Source organism: Lucilia cuprina, chromosome 4 (assembly GCF_022045245.1).
Source record: "Lucilia cuprina isolate Lc7/37 chromosome 4, ASM2204524v1, whole genome shotgun sequence".
Lineage (NCBI taxonomy): Eukaryota > Metazoa > Arthropoda > Insecta > Diptera > Calliphoridae > Lucilia > Lucilia cuprina.
The window spans coordinates 73882671-73904365 of NC_060952.1; the positions used below are offsets into that span (position 1 = coordinate 73882671).

Consider the following 21695-nt stretch of genomic DNA (forward strand, 5'->3'; position numbering starts at 1 on the left):
TCAACGAGTTCTAGAATTCATACGTTCCCTTAAACACTAGTTCAACTGTAACTGTTGCTGAAGAACTTATTGGAAATACTTTAGAACACAACAATGTTCCCAAAAAACTGGTTGTAGAAATAAAAGCTATATAATTATTTCCATGTTTTTTTTTAAAAATCATCAAATAAATTTTCTTTATTATAGAAAAATGATTTAGAAAATAAGAAAAGAAGAAAATTTATTATAAAACTAGCTTATAACCCGCTACCTTGTAAGCGAGTCGTTTTATAGGCATTGTAAAATTGTGGTAACCTCTCTATTTTTTAATGTTGTACTACCGATATTTTAGAAAATTCAAAGAGTACCTTTTGAAGAACGTACCAAAAGTACCATAAAATCCCCTTCTATAGGGTCTCACTTAATCCGGTTCATACATACTTAATTTCATGTTTCTAGGTTCAATATTATAGAAATTTCAAAACGTACCAAAATGTTCTCTATTTGAGGTTCCCACTTCATCCGGGCCATACATGTTTCATTTCATGTTTCTATGTTTAATATTACAGAAATTTCAAACAGTGTCTTTTGAAGAACGATAAAGTATCAAAAACACCCCTTTTATGGGATCTCACTTAATCCGGGCCATATATGCTAGATTTCATGTTTCATGTTCAGTATTATCGAAATTTCAAAACGTACCTTTTGAAGAACCAAGAAGTACCAAAAATACCCCTTTTATCGGATCTCACGTAATCCGGTCCATACATGCTTAATTTCATGTTTCTAGGTTCAATATTATCGAAATTTCAAAAAGTACCTTTTGAAGAACGAAAAATACCAAAATGTTCTCTATTTGAGGTTCTCACGTAATCCCGACAATACATGTTTAATTTCACATTCCTAGGTTCAATATTATGCAAAAAATCAAAAAGTAAATGCTTATAGGTTCAATATTATACAAATTTCAAAAAGTACTTTTTTATATATAAAAGTAAAAGTACCAAAAATTACTAAATACGTATTTTTATTTTTTCGTTAAGTTATGAATAAGCCAATAATATTTTTTGTATATTCTTTGGTTTAAAAGATACATGGAGTGCAAAAAAAGTATCAAAATGTTTTTACCCGTTTTTCCCTAAAGGGGCCGAATTTGAAAAAAGTACCAGACACATGTCCTCTTATTTTTTAGGTGCACGACGATAAGCTTTTTACTGATTTTGTATCTTGTCTAGTTTAGGAGATATGAAGTTACCGAATTTACCCGTTTTTACCCTAACATTCGAATTTCCAAAAATCCCGTCTTAGTGGATCTTTCGGTGTGAGACCAATCTCCTGTCCAAATTTCAGCACTTTAGCTTCAACCGTTTAGGCTGTGGGATGATTAATCAGTCAGTCAGTCAGTAACGTTAGAATTTTATATATATAGAATATATAGATTTTTTTTAGAAAATATATAGTAATTTTACTTCTAAATAGTGAGTTTTCATTAATCGGTTAATTGATCGAAATTATTCGGTTTATTCGTTATGTGAAATTTGACAATTTTCATTTATTCGAACGATTAATCTCCAAAAATTAATCGATTAACCGATCGACGATTAATCGTTTAAATACTCTAGTAGTTATGCAGCGCCAAAAAAATATGCTGTCAAGTATTGCGAATATCGAACCCTTGTATGTTCTTATTTATATAGGACTCCTTGTGAAAATTGCATAAATTTAATCGGAACTTTCTATAGGCGGTAGGGTTAATTATGGACCTATGTCCGTTATGCTTTACAGAATTATATTTATGCAAAATTTCATCATAATTGATGTCCAATAATATCAGTTTAACGTGTAATCCGGGGGTCACTTGAATGCGTGCTATAAAAAATAAAAATCTCAACTAAATATACATTTCTTTTAAACATTATTCTCAAAAAAATTGTACTACAACCGCACCATCCGTTTTATCAGTAAATATTTGTGGTTTCCATGAATTTATAAAAAACGATTAAGAATGTATATTCGGACATGATATTAAGTTTATATAATGAAGTTTTTATAATAATTTATTTAAGTTGTAATTTGTGGAGAAAAATTTGTTTTTTTTTTAACTTTTTCTAAAGGTATTAGAAAAAAATTAAAACAAGTATGAGTTTGGTAATGCCGAATCTTCTATATCCACCATAAAATTTTGTGACGTAAAAATAATGAAAATTTTATAAGGTCTTCTCATTTATTTGAAATTTACTATTCGAAATAATTATAGACATCAGAGTAATTCTCTAAATAGAGTGTTAAGGATAATTTTTGTTGCTGTGTTCATGATAAATTTCACAACTACACTGAAGCCTGTTGTGACTGGTAAGGTAATTTTCTAACAAAGATATAATGAACTATGAACCGATCTTCATAAAATTTGGTAGAAAGATTTTAACTTGTAATAAACTTAATTATGTCGAATCTCTTCGCTGTACTCGCATTTTTAAGTATTATAATGTACCGATTTAGGTTCATACAAAATATGTTCACAATGAATCTTATCGCAGTTATCACCTTTAAAGTCATTTTCTTAAGGGAACCTTATAGGTGGGGGTATGAAGAGATTATGTTTTCTGTAAAACATATTTATACCGAATTTCACCGCTAAAGATATTTTATTTACATAGATATGAGCGTTAGTCATTTTCTGAACAGGACTTTATATGGCGAGTACACTGATTACAAAATTCTCGGGAATCACGTCCTAAAAACTGGAAAATTTTGTGCAGAAGATTTTGTGTCCTAAAAACTGGAAAATTTAGTGTAATGAAACCAACACAGATTGAGAGAGAATACGGATGACAGATACGACTTGCATTCTCTTCTTTTTTTTTTTTTGTACGGATGGAATTTCATGTCACTCTTTCATTAGACTTTACGTACGTAAAGTGTGATCGTGTGAACTGAGTGCCCTTTAGTATATACCACAAAATTATGATTACAACATATATTAAATATATTTTTATCATAAAATGTTATCAAAAGTCATAGTAATTTGCTGGCAGAGATGGATATTTTGTAATATTGCAGTAATTTAAAACTTCCAGAGAATTTTTGTTGTTATTTTAAAAACTAACTAATAAAAAGTATAGTAGGTCATCATAGTGCATCAGGACGATTGCAATATTACAAAGGTGGGATTGGTTTATCTAGGCAACATGCAACTGGGGCAGGAGCCAGAGATAATTGTGGTCAGATCCCAATGAAATTTGTTATCGAATGTTATTGACATATTATTTTAAACCAGTTATGAACGGTAAAATTAGGATAAAACGAAAATCAATTTTATGTTAGATAATACAACAACCCCCTTTTCTTGGATCTTATCGTGATGCACAAATCATCTTAGGCACTAATAGACCAAGGTATAAGTCTTCTCTACCAATATTACGTGTTTTTTAGACGAAAGAGAAAACCAATATGTATCATATATCAAACGTTTCTGTCACCATTTACATACAAATTAATTAAATATAAAATATATCAAGTTAATTTTCAATTTCCCGGCTCTGACGTTATGTAATAATTTTTATATATAAAATAAATGTTTTTTTTTTTAAGTAACCCTCAAATGTAGTTACACTTATTTTAGATTTAATATTAAAAATGAATTTAAATATTTTAGTTTTATTTTTAGTAATTTTTAACGTTTCAATCAGATCAGAATGTGAAGAGTTACAGGTAATTCAATTCTTATCTCAATTTTTCTGATTTATATATCAGACCTATTTCTAGGATTCCTCGATTACCGCATACGTTGATGAGATTGTTGTTCTTAAAAAATATTTGACAATTTAAAAGAAATAAAGAACTCAATTAATTTCTGGAGGAAATTGAAACAATGTTACAAAAAGGTTGGGAAAAATATTCAAAAAATTAATTAAATAATTTATTTTTTTCGAATAGATTCACCGATCTTTGATATTCGTTATGATGTTCTACCCGTCGAGTGGTAAGAATAACAAACAAACAAATTAACTAACTATCTATCTTACTAACTACCTACCTACCTACCTACCTACCTACCTAACTACCTACCTACCTACCTACCTACCTACCTAACTAACTAACTAACTAACTAACTAACTAACTAACTAACTTACTAACTAACTAACTAACTAACTAACTAACTAACTAACTAACTAACTAACTAACTAATTAACTAACTAAATAACTAACTTACTTACTTACTAACTTACTAACTAACTAACTAACTAACTACTTACTACAGTAAAAACCAGACCATTCCAAAAAGTTGTGCCGAAGCCACATCCTGTACTCATCGCAGTGGAATCTATCAAATTCAACTGAAAAACTACAGTAATGATCAATTTTTAGTCGAGTGTGATGTAAAAACTCAAGGAGGTGATTGGTTATTAATACAAAGACGCCAAGATGGCTCTGTAGATTTCTTTCGCAATTGGGCAGAATATCAAAGGGGTTTTGGTAAAATCGATGGAGAATTCTTTATCGGTCTAGACAAGTTACATGCTCTAACTAACAACAATGGACCACAAGAGTTACTGATCGTGTTAGAGGATAAAAACGAAACAAGACACGCAAAATACAGTCACTTTGTCGTTGGCAATGAAAGTGAATTTTATGCCTTGCAACACTTGGGTGTCTATTCAGGGGATGCAGGGGATTCTTTAAATTTCCATTTAGGTTACAAATTCTCAACGAAAGATCAGGATAATGATAATCGTGATGAATTGAATTGTGCTGAATTCTATACTGGAGCTTGGTGGTATAATAATTGTCATCAAAGGTTCTTATATATAATAATGTCCTTATGAAATAGGTTCGTTTTATGACATCTATTTTATCTTTCAGTAATCTTAATGGCAAATTTGGCGATACTACTCATGCTAAAGGCATAACATGGTACACATTTCGTCAATTTAATGTTTCGGTTGAGCATGTAAAGATGATGATCAGGAGGCGTACATTTTAAAGTAAATAGGCGTCAATATTAGACAGAAAATCATAATTATCGCACACTTTTTTATGGTTTTTTAATAAACAGAAATTATTTTATTCCTTAATATTAATTATACTTTGTATGCATAAACTTTATTTACCGCAATTATGCGATAATTACATTAACCATAAATCAGGCTTGAAAAATTAAAATTTTAAAATAAAGTTCAGAACAATTTTTTTCGCTAGACTATAGAGTGACTGCACTGTAGACTAGACAATAGACATGACATTAGTCTAGGCTCTAGAATATAGACTATTGGCTAGGCTATAGATTATACTTTAAGCAAAACTAAAATATAGACTGGTCTATAGGCTGGACTTATACTTACTATAGACTAGACAAAGCTATTAGTAGACTATATACTTCGATATATACAAGACTTTGACCAGACCAGACCATAGACTAAACTAAAGGCCAATGGACAATGGACTAGACTGTAAAGTAGACTATGGTTGTTAGGAAGATGTATACTACTTCAATCAAAATATAGCTTGAACACTATTAGGAATGTTATGCGCTCCTTTACTTAAAAAAAATTATTCACTGAATGTATTATTTTTAAATTTTTAAAAACTCAGATTCCTGGAGGTAAATCCTAAGAATTTTACAATCAGTTTTAGTCAGGAATGTTATTTCCAGAATAAAAATACTTTCAAGATACTGTCCTCTCCACATGCTTTACTTTCGTCTGAATCACCACGTCCAATTTAGCATAGATGTCGACACACGTATTCGTTCTCATCGTACTAACTTCAGACTTGCTAATTTTGAGATTCGGTTAGAGCCGTCATACAATCCCATACGGTCTTAGATTTAAATTTATCACCTCATATTGCCCTAACTGCCTTCTGGCTATCGGTAACTATATTAGGGGCTGTGGGCGCCATATTTATTCTTATCCCATTAACACATTCCGTTATTGTTTCTGCCTGGAAGCTTGTGTTATGATAAGGTAAACTATGGTATATTTCTGTTTCTTGGTCTTCAATATAGAATCTAAAGTCCACTTTATCACCCAATTTAGAGTAATTGGTATTCGCTCTAATGGTCTGCTTGACCAAGACATTCTATATTGGATCAGCGTTTTAAAATTTCCGACATATTCTGTGTCTGGTATGCGATCGGGCTCCTTCGATGTTGTGTCATTTCTTAAATAAGTTTCAATGGGTGGAATATCTAACAACCTTTCCAGAGCTTTGGTTGAAGTAATACACATGACACCACTAATACAAACGGAATGACAACATCAATATACCCCACATATTTTATAAAATAAATGTTAAAACCAAAACGATAATTTCATATCAACCACAATTTGAAATCATTTAATAGTGAGATCCCGTTTCAGTTAATATTTTAAGTTTCATAAATAAAGTTCAAAAATTATTTCTCGGAATAAAATACAAAATGAATTTAAATATTTTAGTTTGGTTTTTGGTGATTTTATATTATACAGTTGGTGAAAAAAGCGATGAAGTATGTAAATATGTATTTTTGTGGTTTATAATAATTTAATTTTTAATCTATGCAAGTTAGTGAAAAAATTTCAAGAATAGGCTACACTCATGGGCCCCCCATCGTAATACATTGTAAAGCGATGAAAGAAACCAACTGCTGGAAATGTGATTTCGAACAATGGGGAGTGCTATACATACAACTTATCTACGAGCTTAGTTTGGTAATGGTGTTATATAGTCGATATCAATAAGACACATCAGATTTGCGATTTGATCCCTTTTGGCGTTATAAATGGACTGTTATTCCAGTAACAATCCACAACCTTAAATTTAATATCATTAGCCTTCTTCGTATAGTAGAACCGAAAATCAGCCACAAAGTCTGGCCATCATTCAGTTTTAAAAAGATATTATTATGCTATGTATACACTGTTGAAAGATCTTACAACGTTGGTAGAAAAACGTGCAGAAAATATCTAATAATACTGTCAACTTACATATTTTTTCTTCCAATATTTTAGGTAATGCTTTTTCCGACAACATTGCAAAAGAACATTTTTAAGTTCAGACGATTATTAGAAAATTTCTGAACATTTTACTAACAACGTTGTAAAATCTGACAACCGTGTATCATGGCTTTTAGCAAATCGACACCCCTATACATAGAATAGATTTATTTGCAATATGAATAAATAGGTACAACTGCAAAAAATGGGCGGGGTACCTCCCATTTAAAGTTCGAATAACTTAGAACATAAATGGCAGCACCAACGATAGTGGGCGTAATAACACGTAATAAATAAAATCTGCATATATTTAGAAATAATATGAAACGAAAATGTGCGGACTAGCAATAGTCGGCGGGACATTTCGCCACACACTGGAGGCGTGGAAAGTGGTCTGTAGTATGTGATAAGATTAATTCTTTTAGAGTAGCCAAAGTCACAGATTCATTGTCCTTTTTTCTTTTCTATCCCCATTGTATTTTCAGACCCCCGGGGGCATGTTACCTTGGTGAAGCCTCCGCCTAGGTGTTATTACAAGCCCGGGCTATAAAGAGGTGGCCAATACCTCTAGTCTGGCCGGGACTAAAAAATTGGTTACAGTCTACTGTTTGGCTTACTCCTTGCATAGATTGAAAGAGGTCAGACTAGAGCACCGCATAATCTGGCACTACGGGTGGCCAGTTGCCCGCAGGACTATGTCCTGGCTGGTCAGTGGGTTGAGGTTCCTTCGGGATCCACGTAGTGGCTGTGGTTTAAACCCAAATTCGCGGGAAGAGTAAGTGGCGTTTAAAAAATTGATGTAAAGTGAAGTCAATATTTCGGGATAAGTTCGGTGGTGTTGCCGAAACAACAGATACCCCACAGATGAGTGGCTGTGGAACTAAGCATTGGAAATGAGTTGGTATTAATTGTGTATGGTATGGGATGAAAGTGGGGTACGGCGGGCCTCACCCACCCGTCTACCTTTAATACATGTGTCGTATGTTTTTCTCTTATGAATGTGTCGTATGATTAAGATGTAAGCTGGGTTGTATGATGATGGATGAAAGGTATCATAAAAATATGATATATAGAGTATACTCAGTTCATATCAGAATTACCACAGTGTATACCTGTGAGTATGAACAATGTCTTCGGCTTTTTGATGGTTTGTACTTCAGACCACCGGTTACGTCTCTAGGTGCTGTTGCCGAATCAACAGAGACCATCCAATGGTCTGAGATTAGATAGCTCGACTACTCCAGCAAAGTACTTGTACATGGACCGATCCAAGCCAATGTACAAAAATTGCCACCTGAGTTCTTTATCGAAGAATAAAAGGACGATGTTAGGCCGTTTTCAAGTCTACCTAGTGGATGCTCACGTTAAAACTCTCGACATTCACTCCCTTGTATTGAGTTTGTCTTTGGTTTATAAATCGCCTCTTAAATAAACCGATCAGAATACCATAAGATTATAAATTGTACATTATCTGCTTTTATTAATCTAATTTTCTATGAATATAATTATCAGAATTTCCCGGCTATAACCTATGTTGATGAGATTGTGGTTCTTAAAAAAATGTTTGCCAGCTTACAAGATATTAAAAAATCAATTAATATATGGGACTCCAGGTAATACATTAAAAAATATAAACTGTATTTAATTAAAGACCTCTCTCTATCTTTTCAAACATATTTTTTAATTTCATGTTATTACCCCGATTTAATAAGATATAACGAGCTTTTTGAACTTAAGGCAATAAAGGAAAAAGGTAATCATATTAATATTAAAAAACTTGTTTAGATTAAAAACCCATTGTTTTCCTTACAGATTTACCAGTTTTTGATATACGTTTCGATAATATACCCCTTAAATGGTATTCGAAAACTCAAATTTAACTTAATAATTAAAAAAACTCTCTCTCTCTCTCTATTTATTTGCCAGTCAAAATCAATCTATGCCGAAAAATTGTGCTGAAGCCACATCCTGTACACAACGTAGTGGAATTTATAAAATAAAATTAGAAAAATTTAGCAAAGATCCATTTCTGGTCGAGTGTGATGTTAAAACTGATGGTGGTGATTGGATTTTAATACAAAGACGTCAAGATGGTTCGGTTGATTTCTTTCGTAACTGGCCAGAATATCAAAGGGGTTTCGGTAAAATCGATGGAGAATTCTTTATTGGCCTCGACAAGTTGCATGCTCTAACTAACTATAATGGACCTCAAGAGTTACTGATCATCTTAGAGGATCAAAATGAATTAAGACATGCCAAATACAGCCACTTTGTCATTGGTAGCGAAAGTGAATTTTACGCTCTCCAACACTTGGGTGTTTATACTGGGAATGCAGGCGATTCGTTACGTTATCATTTGAAAAGTAAATTCTCAACAAAAGATAACGATAATGACAATCATGAATCGTCAAATTGTGCTACAGATTATACAGGTGCATGGTGGTATAATAAATGTCATCATAGGTATGTACGAATATTATTGAATTTAAAAACAATTATTGTTAAATTTGTCTTAAATAGCAATCTTAATGGCAAATATGGCGACAAAACACATGCCAAAGGCATAACATGGCAAACATTTCGTAATTACAATGTCTCTGTGGAATATGTGAAAATGATGATCAGACGTAGAACGTTTTAAGGAAATAATTAGAGCTATGCGAAAACTATATAAATACTTTCACTTATTTGGACTAATTAATACATAACAATAAAGTTAGATAATTATTTATATTACAAATATGTTTAATCCTGAACTATGAAAAACCTAAATTCTAATTCCGTATTATCACAATGGTTATTTATACCCTACACCACTATAGTGGGGAGGGTATTATACGTTTGTGCTGATGTTTGTAACACACAAAAATATTGGTTCAGAATCATTAAGTCAATTAAGACATGTCCGTCCGGCTGGAGGGCTGGCTGGGGACGAAGCCTATTGAAAAAGGTTGAAATCGATCCATTATTTCACCTAGCCTCCATACAACCGTAACTTCCGATTTGGACTTTCAAATATTATATTATCTCCCTAAAAATTGTCATATATAAGTTTTTTATAAGTATAAATGTCACTGCAGATTTTCGTAATGATCGGTCCTTATTTGACCCGAGCCCCCATACAAACCCCCCTTATCTTAAACGTCTAAAATTGACTTGTAACCATTTAAATCATAATGAAACTCAACAAAACTTACTGGTTTTTAAAAATATATTATTTTCCCAAATTTACCGAGGATCGGCCCATATTTGACCTATATAAAGCCCCAATTAGAAAATTTTCTATTTTTATCAATAAATTGATTAAATACTTTGGAATTAAGGTAAAATTCAACATAAAAGTTTCTTTATGAAAAATAAAAATTTTAAAAATATACTCATGGTATATTAGGGTATTATATGGTCGGCCGTGCCCGACTATACTTTCCTACTTGTTTTTATCTTAAGGTTAAATTGACAGTTTTCATGCAAAAAATATTTTAATCGGCAGAATAACTTTCAGCTTGGGCCTAGGTTGATCCGTTTGTACGAATATAAGAGAAGAGAGATAGGAAAAAGTAAAAAAACAGGGAAGTAAACAAGAAAGAGAAGATGAGAGGAGGCAGCTGAAGTGAAAAATCAGGGCAAAGACGTTCCAATTGAATATTTAACAATTTGATAAATCGTTAAAATAGGCTGATCCAAGCGTCTGATTAACCTGCCAAAGCAGGACAATTACAGAAAATTTGAGTAATTGCATCATCTTTATCCTCATTTTGTCAACTCCTACAAAAGTAATTGAACGCGACACCAATGCGTATAGCATGGCTACCAAATTCAAAAAGTAGCCAGTAACGATCGATATCCGCCTACCTAGTTGTAGTCTTTGGAGACCAAGAAGATATTTGAATCTGTATGGATCCATTTGTTACCACAGCGCTTTGGATATTGAGTTTACGTGACCAATTATCGCCGGCGATGGAGTGGCAATTTTCAGTGATCTGCCTCTTTATTTCAAGTAGTTCAGCACCAAAAAACTCGTAAATTGGCAAATATTTCGTGGCTTTAATGCCTCCATCAAATACGTAAAAATGATGATCAGGCGCCGCAGATTTTAAGTATAAACCCGTGATTCTCAATAAATTTAAAATTTTTAAAAATAAATAAATTTTTGTTCAATAAATTGTGTCCATTAATTGAATTCATTTCCAAAATTGTAATTGAATTATTGGGTAAAAGCAATGGAATAATTAATAGAGTTTATTAGTTAGTTAGTTAGTTAGTTAGTTAGTTAGTTAGTTAGTTAGTTAGTTAGTTAGTTAGTTAGTTAGTTAGTTAGCTAGGTAGGTAGTTAGTCAGTTAGTTACTTGGTTAGTTATTTAGTTAGTTACAAACTCTCGATTGGCATTTCATCAGAACTTTTTGGCAGGCCTCTCAATTACAGCGGCTCTAAATTAAGTTTATGACTTAATTTCGGGTGTTATGTGGGCCTTTGTATTATTTCATGACCGAAATTGGTGGAATATCATCAGATACATTTGGCAATACAAACGACCTGTAGTTTGATTACAATGTTTAAAAGCACTATTCGAGGGTACAGTGGTATGGGGGCCTCACTAAAGTGGTGTAGGGTAAATTAATTTTAAACTGCTAAGTGGTGCTATTATTTTAACGGTAACTGTATATTTCCGAGAATCGGCAGTATAGTGAGAATATATAATGAGTTTGCACTGATATACGTGGATCACTTACATTTAGGTCCGATTTGGAATAGTTTTTTTAAGTATTTTCAAAATAATTGTATACAATTTTGCAAAAATACTTATTTCATCCTAAGACTTTTGATTTAACCCCCAAACTAAGTTCTCCTCTAGAAAATATCTTGAACATCCACAATTCACTTGCAAATATTCACAGTGAAATGCTGCACCAAATTTTCAAATTTCGGCTCAAATCTGACCTTTGCATCTATATCACAAAGGTTTTTCATCGGTATACCTATGTATATTCATCAAAATTAAGCTTGAACTCAACATAAATGTTTTATTATAAAATATCACACTTTAGGGTATTAAATTTTCAGTGAAAAATTTTACAAAATATATGTAATGGTAACTTATATTTAAGTGTTCTCAAAAACGACGACGTCTGATCATCATTGTGACATGTTGAATGGATACATTACTAGCACGAAAACCCATCCATATTATTCCTTTGGCATATCTAGTATCACCATATTTTCCATTGAGGTTGCTAAAGAAAAGTTGAAATGTTAAATATATATACAAACAAAAAATTAAATGATTTTTTTAAACACACACATACCTACTATGACATTTTTGATACCACCATGCACCCAAAAACTCTTGGGCACAATTTAAAGTTCCATGTATATCATTGTCTTGATCTCTAGTTGTAAACTTCATTCCCAGCTGTGGAGTCAAAGAATTTCCTGCATCACCGGAAAAGACTCCTAAATGCTGAAGAGCATACATTTGATGTTCATTGCCAATGACAAAATTACTATATTTAGCGTGTCTGATTTCATTTTTATCTTCTAAAACTATTAGCAATTCCTGAGGTCCATTGTAATTTGTTAGGGCGTATAACTTGTCGAGACCAATAAAAAATTCTCCATCAATTTGTCCGAAACCCTTTTGATATTCAGCCCAATCACGATAGAAATCCACGAAACCATCTTGACGTCGCTGTATTAAGGTCCAACCGCCACCATTAGTTTTAGCATCACATTCGACTAGAAACGGTTCATTACTATATCTTGGCTGAAGGATCTTATAGACACCACTACGCTTTATGCAGGAAGTAGCTTCATCACAATTTTTTGGCAAGACATCACTTTTACTAAAAAAAGAAGTCATTCTTTAGAATTAGACAAGAAAATATCTTTTATTATATTAAGTATATTTACCATTTCTGGGGTATATCATCATATCTTATGTCAAATATTGGTAATTCTATATAAATAAAATTAAAAAAAAATCAAATCATTTTTTTTTATTAAAATCTTTAGCAAATATTTACCTTTATTTGAAGCCTCCTTAATGGATTGATATTCTTCGTATCTATTTGAGAAATAAATTAAAAAATTTAAACAAGTTATAATGCTAGATTCTGTCTTAGGACCGTTATCTGAAATTCTGCTTATGGTTAAATCGGAAGTTATTTTGCCGTCTAAAATTATCAGAAATTGAGATAATGGTAATAAGTTGGGTTTCCGTTACAACAATTTGACTAAATTGAATTCAGTTCGTTGAAGTTATATTCAGGCAAATCTTAACAAAATTCTGTAAATGATCTTATGACCTTACTATGAACCGATCGGGAACAAATTTACAAATGATATTCGAGCAGAATTGTATTTATGAGTTATTTTCGATTAAATTATTTTTAGAAGTGCACATTATAAGGGAACAAATTATAGACCGATTCCCAAAATATTGGGATTTTTTTACAAACTTGATATTCTATTGTCCCAGGCACGAAGCCTATTAAAAATGATTAAGTTCGGTCCATTATTTCACCAAGCCCCCATACAAATGAACCCGCCGAATAGGGTTTTTAAGTTCATAATTATGTTTAATATACTCGTATGTTGACAAAAAGCTGCAAAACCAAGTTCTGTACTAGACTTGATGACATGAACTCTATAATTATAGGGCCTTAGCCCCTGTAAAAAGCCCCCTTCAAATGACTACAGTTTTATTCAACAATAAATGACTTGAGTATATCTGGGGCAAGGTACAATGCAGCTTAAATGTTTTGATATAAAAACTAAATCATATTTTGCTTTAGGATGTAAGGTATTATATGGTCGGCCACGCCCGACTATAATTTCTTACTTGTTTTACGTTATTTAGTGGGTATTATATGGTAGCTTTAACCAGTTATGGATCGATCGACATATTTCTGTTAAATTCTGTTCGTTTAATTGATTTTCCGAAGTTGACCTTATATGGGAACTATGGTCAATTATATACCAGTGTAGAATTACTTAATCGTAAATAATCTACGAAATTACTATCTTTACCCAGTGTGCTTTGCTACCCCATGTAACGGTTCAGGCGTTGTGCCCTATCCTTCAGGAGACCTGCGCTACCTATTATTCCGACCGTGCTCAGGGTTTGGGGTGGTGTTCTTGTCTTCATCAGGATAGGCTAAGAACCGCACATTAACTCAAAAGGTAGCTATTAATATTAACTAATAAAACAAAAAAATAAAGTTTGAATTTAAATGTCAAGAGAAGATGGTGGTATTTCTTCTCATTCTATACCCTCCCAACCTTTGTCTTATTAAATCATCCTTAAGACACCCTACAATGATTCCCTAACTACATGTTTAACTAATCTTTCGTGGAATAAAAAAATAATTTAAATGTTCATTATATAAGTCTAATAATTAAACAAATTTATTATTAAAATGTAAACTGAACATATTTATAAACTTCATATTTAACATTAGTAAAAATTATTGGTTAATTTTTGTTGTGTAGTGTAATTTGTTTATTTTATTTTTAAGTATTCTAAATTGAAATATTCAACAATGAAAAATTTTAATTTTACTTTCAAATGTTGCTAACATAATACCTACACAGAAAAAATTTTAGGAAAAAATCAAGCAATTAAAAAAATGATTAACTTTAAAAAAAATTTTAAACAATTTTTTAATTGAGTCAATTAACTTTTTAATTGAAATTAAAAATTTTCTAGGTTTGTGTGTATGTTTTTACATTTTGTTTTAGTGGTGTATAAAGTAAGCCGTAAGTTACTTAAATTTTAGTACTCAATCTTTTTGAATATGAATACTCGTTGCTATTTATAGCTTATGTTAAGGAAATAAATTTTAAAATGTATAAAATATATATTTTTATAAGTTATTCCGACAACTTTTTCACTTGCTTTATTATTAAAAATAAAAAATAAAAAAATTTTAGCATCAATTAACCATTAATTTATGAATACCCGAAAACTGCATGGTGATTTGCAACATTTACAGCATCACTATTTTTGTTAGAACAAAAGAAAGAACAAAAAGTAAAGAATTAATTCAGTGTTAAAAGTGATCTCAACCAGACAACATCGTCTGCGTCGGTGTTTTTTAAAGTTTTTTTTTTTGCAAATTTAACGGTAAACGTTTATAAAAAAGTGTGTGTGCAACGTACTAAGTAAAAAAAATATTTGTGTTGTTGTTTGTTGCTGTTTTCATAGCAAGACGTGTGTGTGTACTACACATATATTCGACAAGACGCGGCAGGTGGTTTTGGTGTGTATTATGTTGGTACATTGTTGTTGTGTGTTGCTACATTTGTTTTTGTTATTGCTTGTAAAGGGAGTAGAGGAATAAGATAAAAAAAAGTTTGTTTTGGTTTTATAATTATAAAGTGAATAATTTATCAATAGAATTACTTTTTGAATAAAATTACATAGATATTTTCAAATGTTTTAAAGAAAAAATGTATATTATAACTTTTTCTTCATAAATATAGATACATAAAACAATTATTGCAACAGTTTCCGTAAAAAGAATTCTAAATGTTCATTTAAAAATGAACTTTAAATGTTTTTTGTGTATTAATACATTCAATTCTTTAAACAATTTTTTTCTCCACTTGAAAGAACATGCTATACCAAAAGACATTGTTTATAAATGTACATATGAAAATTGCTTCCAAAATTTTTCCGTTAAAGATTCCTTTAAAACACACGTATCGAGACATTTTCGAAATGCTGAAAAAGAAAGTAAAATTGTACCTGAAAGACATTATGAACAATGCCCTGCGACGGATACTGAAAATAACTACATTTCAAATAGCTACAATTACCAAGAAAATATGTTAAGTGTTTATAACTCTGCTGCCAAATTCGTTGCAAAACTTCATTCATTCAATAATTTGTCACGTTCAGACGTAAATAATATACGATATTTTGTCGAAACTTTGATTTTAAATCCCGTGGTTCAATTTATTGAACAATCCCAAAATCCTTACAACAATTCCAATAAAAGTCTAATAAATGTTTTAAAAGATGTTACAATGTTGTTTGAAGGTGTTAATACCGAATCGAAATTAAATAAAGTTTTACAAGAAAGAGATCTTATTGGAAATGTTCATTCGTTTCAAATTAATAATAACGCAAAATCGAATGGAATAGTAATGCCATTAGAATTCCAATTCAAAAAAATTTTTGAGCACGATGACTTTATAGATAAAGTTTTAGAACATATGGAATTTATTCAAAGTAATGACAAATTCATAAATTATATTCAAGGGCCTTTGTGGAGACAGAAGAAAAGTTTATACCCCCATGAAATTGTTATTCCTTTTTATCTGTACGCAGATGATTTCGGCATCAATAATCCCCTTGGGTCAAAATCTAATAAGAACTCTATTTGCAATTTCTATTATAGTTTCGCATGTATTCCAAAAAAGTCATCAAAATTGGACGACATTTATTTAGCTTCGACGGTTAAATCTTCCGACGTAAAGACTTATGGAAATGATTGTTTTAAGCCTTTAGTTGATACTCTAGTAAAATTAGAAAAGGAAGGAATTTTAATTAAAACTAAAAATGGTACAAAAAAAATTCATTTTGTTATGGCATTATTTCTGGGGGATAATTTAGGGTTAAATTGTATACTCGGCTTTTCAAAATCCTTCTCAGCTAATTACTATTGCAGATTTTGCTTGATTAAAAAATCCGAAGCTCAAGTAGAATCAACTGAAAGGAATAATATCTTAAGAAATAGAATTAATTATAGAGAGTCGCTTGAACAGGGGTTAATGGCTGAAACGGGAGTGAGTACTACATGTATTTTCAATGATATACCATCGTTTCACTGTGTTGAAAACTACTCAGTGGATATCATGCATGATATTTTTGAGGGCGTTTGTCATTATGTAATTTGCGAGGCCTTGTTGTATTTTATCAAAACAATGAAATATTTTAGTTTAAATGATTTAAATGAAAGACTTAAATCGTTTAAATATTACCAGCATGACCGAGGAAATGAAAAATACTCTATAACTTTTCAAGAGTTAGATAATCATAAATTAAAAATGTCAGCGCACCAAATGATGTGCTTTTATCAGTACTTTACAGTTATGCTTGGTGAATTCATTATGAACCAGGACCCAGTGTGGATCTTCATTTTAGATTTTTTTGAAATTATTGATGAAATATTGTGTTATGATGTATCACAATCACTTATAAATCGGTTAAAAGTAAAAATACAAAATTTTAATAAAAACTATCAATTAATATTCAAACAACATCTAACGCCTAAGTTCCATAATTTATTTCCTCCCCAACTCAAAATAAGCACAGATGAAAATGGAGCAAAATATAAGAAAAAGTTTACCATAGCTGATTCGCAAGAATCATTCGCTGTTGTTGCCAGTACAATGGATGAATTAGAGACAAAACTAAAATTATTAAAATTACAAGGCCGAAAAATTCAACCAAAGTTACTTGTGATTGGGGATACGTTGAAAGTAAAACAAATTTTTGTATATTTTGATAATTTAAGGTATCCTTTTGTTTCAACCCTTAAAGCATTTGATGTTCTATTTAAAATCTTTTTTGTTTTTAACCTGGAATATCCCAGTGAGTCCGAAATTTTTTACCACTTTATTCAATCCCTTTTCTATGATTTGCCTACAAGCAAAAAATTTATTAAATCAAATATAATTAAACATGAGATACTTAAGATGAAAAATTAGTATTTGTATTTATATACTATTTATAATTAATTTTCTTTTAAAACATTTACTTAATATTAGTAATGTATATAAAAAATATAAAAATATTTAATTTCTTCTTCTAAAATAGATTTATAAATATATACCTGAAATGTACAAAATGAAAAAATATATACTTTAATGTAATTATTCCTTTATTATATTTTCAAAGATTATTTTTTATTGTATACGAATTTATTTTAATATAAATACATACTTGTATTATTCAAAAACTGAAATTTTTATGTTTTTATAAATAAATAAATAAAAAAATATTTTGTCTTTCAATTTCAAATTATTTAATTAATTTAGAACTGCAAATCAATTAAATTTTTAATTGAATTAAACAATCTATTTGTTTGATATTTTTAAAAAATTTTAATTATTGTTTTAATTAATTCAATTAAAATTTTAATATTTTTAAATCACTAAATTCAATTATTTTTTTAATTGAATCAATTAACTTGTTTATTGATAAATGTTAAAAACTTTAATTAATATTTTAATTCGTCGAATTAAAATATTTATTGAAAAATTTTAAAAATTTTAATTAAATCTTTAATTGGTTCAATTACACATTTAATTGAAACTTGCATTTACATTTCAATTAAAAGTTCAATTAATCTTTAAAGAGGGCAAAACCTCAATCGTACAAAATCGTTGATTAATAATACAAATATTTTTGCTACCGGAATTTTTAAAAAAAAGTTGTTACTACCGAAGACTTTTTTAATTGAAATCGATTTCCTATTTTTTCTGTGTATAATTGAGGATTTTGAAGATTCTAACTACAATAGTTTTCCAAATTTACAATATTTTACATATGCAAATATTTACTATTTTTATTATTTCTATCTATCAATTAAAATTTTGAAAATTTACAAGATATACGAAATTGTGAATTTAATTCAAATATGTGGTGCCAAGCCCCCCATTGCTAGCCCGCCTGTTATCCTCTAGATGTTCACATGAATGACAAAATCCTTCATGTAAAATTTAAAGATTCTACCTCTAATAGTTTCTCAGATATACGAATTTTTCTATTTAATTCATGCGGGGGCTTCAAGCTCCCCAGATGAAAGTCCGACCTTTTTCCTTCAAAATGTTCAGATGAATATTGGAGTAATTTGTGCAAAATTTGAAGAATCTAGTTCCATTTTTTTTAACAGATAAAGGAATTTTTGTATTTAATTAATATGGGAGGTGCCGCTCCCCTCACGGAGTCCGCTAATTTATTACCGAAAATGTTTAAATGGATGTTAAAGTTATTCGTGTAAAATTTTAAAGAGCGGGTTTTTGAGTTGGCAATTAAATGCCAATTAAAAATCAGATTAGTTAATTAGAAATTAAATTGATTCTGATGTTAATCCCCATTGATGTTTTTAAGTACAAGATTAAACTTTACAGTGTTGCCATACAAAACAACAGAAATCGTCACTGTTTGTTATCAAAACAATGCATGTTTTATAAAAAAGAAGAAGAATATATTAGCTTTGTTCCTTTACTTGTCAAGTTTGCAGGTTTTTACCAGAAATTGTAAAAGAGAACAAATTTGAGCAATTAAAATTATTTTCTCTTTGCCAGAACTTGCAGGTTTTAGCCAGAACATTTTTTCCTGGCAAATAGAAATTGTCAAATAATTTTTTTGTTTAAAAAATACATTGAAAACAAAAAATGTTTGATATTTTTGATTTATTTTCATAAATAAGTCTGTGTGATTGTAGATTTTCAATTTTATTTTAATATTAATAAAAATTTATTTGAATAAACGTCAATACAAATTTATTGAAAGAGAAATTTTGTTTTTTCTATTCCCGTAATTTTTATAAGTACGAAGAGAAAATTCATTAATTCTCTTTAGCCAGAAAAGTTCTGGAACAAAGCTATTGTGAAGTCCCTATAATTTTTTTCTTTATCAGCTGTTTGCAATTCTTTCTCTAGTTTAAACCATCTCAATTGGGCGCTTAAACTAGAAAACAAAATTAACTAATTGAGTACTCAAAAACTACTTTTGAGGATTAATTTTAATTTAATCCTTAATTCTTTACCGAAAGATTGGCCATAACTGTAATAGTTTCCAATATAAACGATTTTTGTATTTTATTTAGATGGGAGGTTTCATGTCCCCTAATTCTAGTACGCCTTCAATCCTAAATAATCATATTGACATTAAAGTTGTTCTGACAAAATTTGAAGACTCTGTTATCTTAGATATACTGATTTATTATTTTCTTGATGTGGGCGTGGCACGTCGCGTACTTGAAAATTTCAATAAAATCGGTTCAACCGTTTAGTATTCCATAACGTTCAAACATACATACATACATACATACATACATACATACATACATACATACATACATACATACATACATACATACATACATACATACATACATACATACATACATACATACATACATACTTACATACATACATACATACATACATACATACATACATACATACATACATACATACATACATACATACATACATACATACATACATACATTCATTTTTATATATAGATAATGATACCAGAATAAACATATTTTCTAAATCGAATCGCTCCAAGCACTTACCTTTCATTCCATAAATCAATGGAATTTTTAATTTGCTCCAGATTATTGAATATCTTCTTAAGCACCACAATCTCATCCACATAAGTTAAGGCTGAAATTTCCTAAAGGATTCCATAAAATATACTACTAAAATCCAAATCGAAACATAGCAATAGCAACTAACCTCTTTATTTTCCAAACACGAAATTTTGTTAATAAAAATGAGCACAATTATAATATTTATTAAATACATTATTTATTTGTTTACTTTATTCTAAAAATGGACCTTTCGTAAGCAGCTTAAAAAGACAAATGATTGTTTAGTATTTAGATTAAAAGAGACAATTCTAAAATATCAAGTATAAATATGTCTTTGTTGATATTAGCCACTCACAACGAATTTGAATCATCCTTCACAATATTGGTGAGTTAATAAACAATATGGAACTTCTATTTTGCATTATTTATACAACTTTATTGTTCCAATTCACCAAAAATTTTAATTTTGTTAAAAAATAATGTTGATTACTAAATTTTTATTTTGCAAAAATCTTCTTCCCCTTTATCTCCGTTAAAAGTGATACGATGAACGTAAATGCCATTCACAATTTCAATAGAAGATAGACAAAATCCCCTTTAAGACTTTTAAACGATTTCATGTATTTTTCTTATCGCATAAATGTTTGTTTTATTAATATTTCTTAATTTATATGGGAAATCCACTTTTTATTTTAATTTCATCATTTAGGGCTAATCCTCGAAAATTGTTTTTGAGTACTCAATTAGTTATTTTTGTTTGCTAGTTTAAGCGCCCATTGGAGGTAGTTTAAACTTAAGAAAGAATTGCAAAAGTGTAAACAGCTGACAAATAAAATTAATACAATTTTTACTAAAATAAACATTAAAATGATTGATTTATCGATTAGTATAAATTAAATGGACTCATAATATATTTTTTTTTTTGTTTTAAATTTTAATTTTTAATTTAAAACATCAAAGGGGATTAACATCAGAATCATCAGACATCAGACCCAAGAAAGAAGAAAGAAAAGTCAGAGAGATAAGTTTGAAATTAATAAATTCCTATCCTAATAGAGAAAGAATATTGATAGTATTGGAAGGGAATTCTACGAGGTCTACGACTACGACGCCTAAATAGGCAATAAACTAACCTGACAAAACCTATAATGTCGCCTATACTACATTTCCTAAGTCCCAGGACAAAATAAGTCCTACTGTTTCTAGCTCCTCTTCGTCCTCATACAACCTACAAAACTCCTGTGTGTTAAAGACCCAATTACCCAAAAAAGCTCATATTGCGCAGTGACCGGTTATCACTCTTACAAGAATTATAATACTCCTCCTGTCCAATCCTAATAGTGTACTACCGGTTGCCTTGGCATTCAACACTGATCATAAAGCCTTGGATACCATGCAATCCAA

General features: G+C 30.2%; 4 protein-coding genes across 10 annotated transcripts; 3 read left to right on the top strand and 1 right to left on the bottom strand.

Moving 5' to 3' along the window:
* The first annotated feature begins 3757 nt into the window (after positions 1 to 3757).
* LOC111682438 (ficolin-1-like) lies at positions 3758 to 5060 on the top strand. The gene is made up of 4 exons (XM_046949832.1): positions 3758 to 3863; positions 3916 to 3961; positions 4241 to 4777; positions 4843 to 5060. Exons 1-4 carry the CDS (start codon positions 3851 to 3853, stop codon positions 4961 to 4963), a joined length of 717 nt encoding a protein of 238 aa, XP_046805788.1. The 5' UTR covers positions 3758 to 3850; the 3' UTR covers positions 4964 to 5060.
* Positions 5061 to 6345: 1285 nt separating this feature from the next.
* Positions 6346 to 9689, top strand: LOC124419500 (ficolin-1-like). Its single transcript, XM_046949260.1, has 6 exons — positions 6346 to 6469; positions 8469 to 8569; positions 8669 to 8709; positions 8769 to 8814; positions 8883 to 9419; positions 9477 to 9689. Exons 1-6 carry the CDS (start codon positions 6401 to 6403, stop codon positions 9595 to 9597), a joined length of 915 nt encoding a protein of 304 aa, XP_046805216.1. The 5' UTR covers positions 6346 to 6400; the 3' UTR covers positions 9598 to 9689.
* A 2263-nt stretch (positions 9690 to 11952) lies between these two features.
* On the bottom strand, positions 11953 to 20816 carry LOC111682446 (ryncolin-4-like). Of its 2 annotated transcripts, XM_046949259.1 has the most exons (7): positions 20647 to 20816; positions 20437 to 20551; positions 20274 to 20374; positions 12978 to 13018; positions 12865 to 12910; positions 12261 to 12797; positions 11953 to 12188 (listed from the first exon to the last, which is right to left on the bottom strand). In XM_046949259.1, exons 2-7 carry the CDS (start codon positions 20503 to 20505, stop codon positions 12068 to 12070), a joined length of 915 nt encoding a protein of 304 aa, XP_046805215.1. In that variant the 5' UTR covers positions 20506 to 20551; positions 20647 to 20816; the 3' UTR covers positions 11953 to 12067. The 2 variants fall into 2 exon arrangements, with proteins under 2 accessions (XP_046805215.1, XP_046805214.1); XM_046949258.1 differs by having other exon boundaries at positions 20437 to 20816.
* LOC124419499 lies at positions 14941 to 17794 on the top strand. 6 transcript variants are annotated; one of them, XM_046949256.1, is made up of 2 exons: positions 14941 to 15230; positions 15569 to 17794. In XM_046949256.1, the coding sequence occupies exon 2, from the start codon at positions 15784 to 15786 to the stop codon at positions 17668 to 17670; it is 1887 nt and encodes a 628-aa protein (XP_046805212.1). In that variant the 5' UTR covers positions 14941 to 15230; positions 15569 to 15783; the 3' UTR covers positions 17671 to 17794. The 6 variants fall into 6 exon arrangements, with proteins under 6 accessions (XP_046805212.1, XP_046805213.1, XP_046805210.1 ...); XM_046949257.1 differs by having other exon boundaries at positions 15641 to 17794; XM_046949254.1 differs by having other exon boundaries at positions 14941 to 15226.
* Positions 20817 to 21695: the final 879 nt, after the last annotated feature.

Coding starts and splice junctions, on each gene's coding strand:
- LOC111682438 (XM_046949832.1), top strand. Junction 3,962..4,240: donor GATGTTCTACCCGTCGAGTG/GTAAGAATAACA, acceptor TACTTACTACAG/TAAAAACCAGACCATTCCAA. Junction 4,778..4,842: donor TATAATAATTGTCATCAAAG/GTTCTTATATAT, acceptor TTTATCTTTCAG/TAATCTTAATGGCAAATTTG.
- LOC111682446 (XM_046949259.1), bottom strand. CDS start 20,505: ATGTATTTAATAAATATTATAATTGTGCTCATTTTTATTAACAAAATT. Junction 20,375..20,436: donor CGTGTTTGGAAAATAAAGAG/GTTAGTTGCTAT, acceptor GGAATCCTTTAG/GAAATTTCAGCCTTAACTTA. Junction 12,189..12,260: donor TATCAAAAATGTCATAGTAG/GTATGTGTGTGT, acceptor ACTTTTCTTTAG/CAACCTCAATGGAAAATATG.
- LOC124419499 (XM_046949256.1), top strand. CDS start 15,784: ATGTTAAGTGTTTATAACTCTGCTGCCAAATTCGTTGCAAAACTTCAT.
- LOC124419500 (XM_046949260.1), top strand. CDS start 6,401: ATGAATTTAAATATTTTAGTTTGGTTTTTGGTGATTTTATATTATACA. Junction 6,470..8,468: donor TTGGTGAAAAAAGCGATGAA/GTATGTAAATAT, acceptor TATAATTATCAG/AATTTCCCGGCTATAACCTA. Junction 8,710..8,768: donor TAAGGCAATAAAGGAAAAAG/GTAATCATATTA, acceptor TTTTCCTTACAG/ATTTACCAGTTTTTGATATA.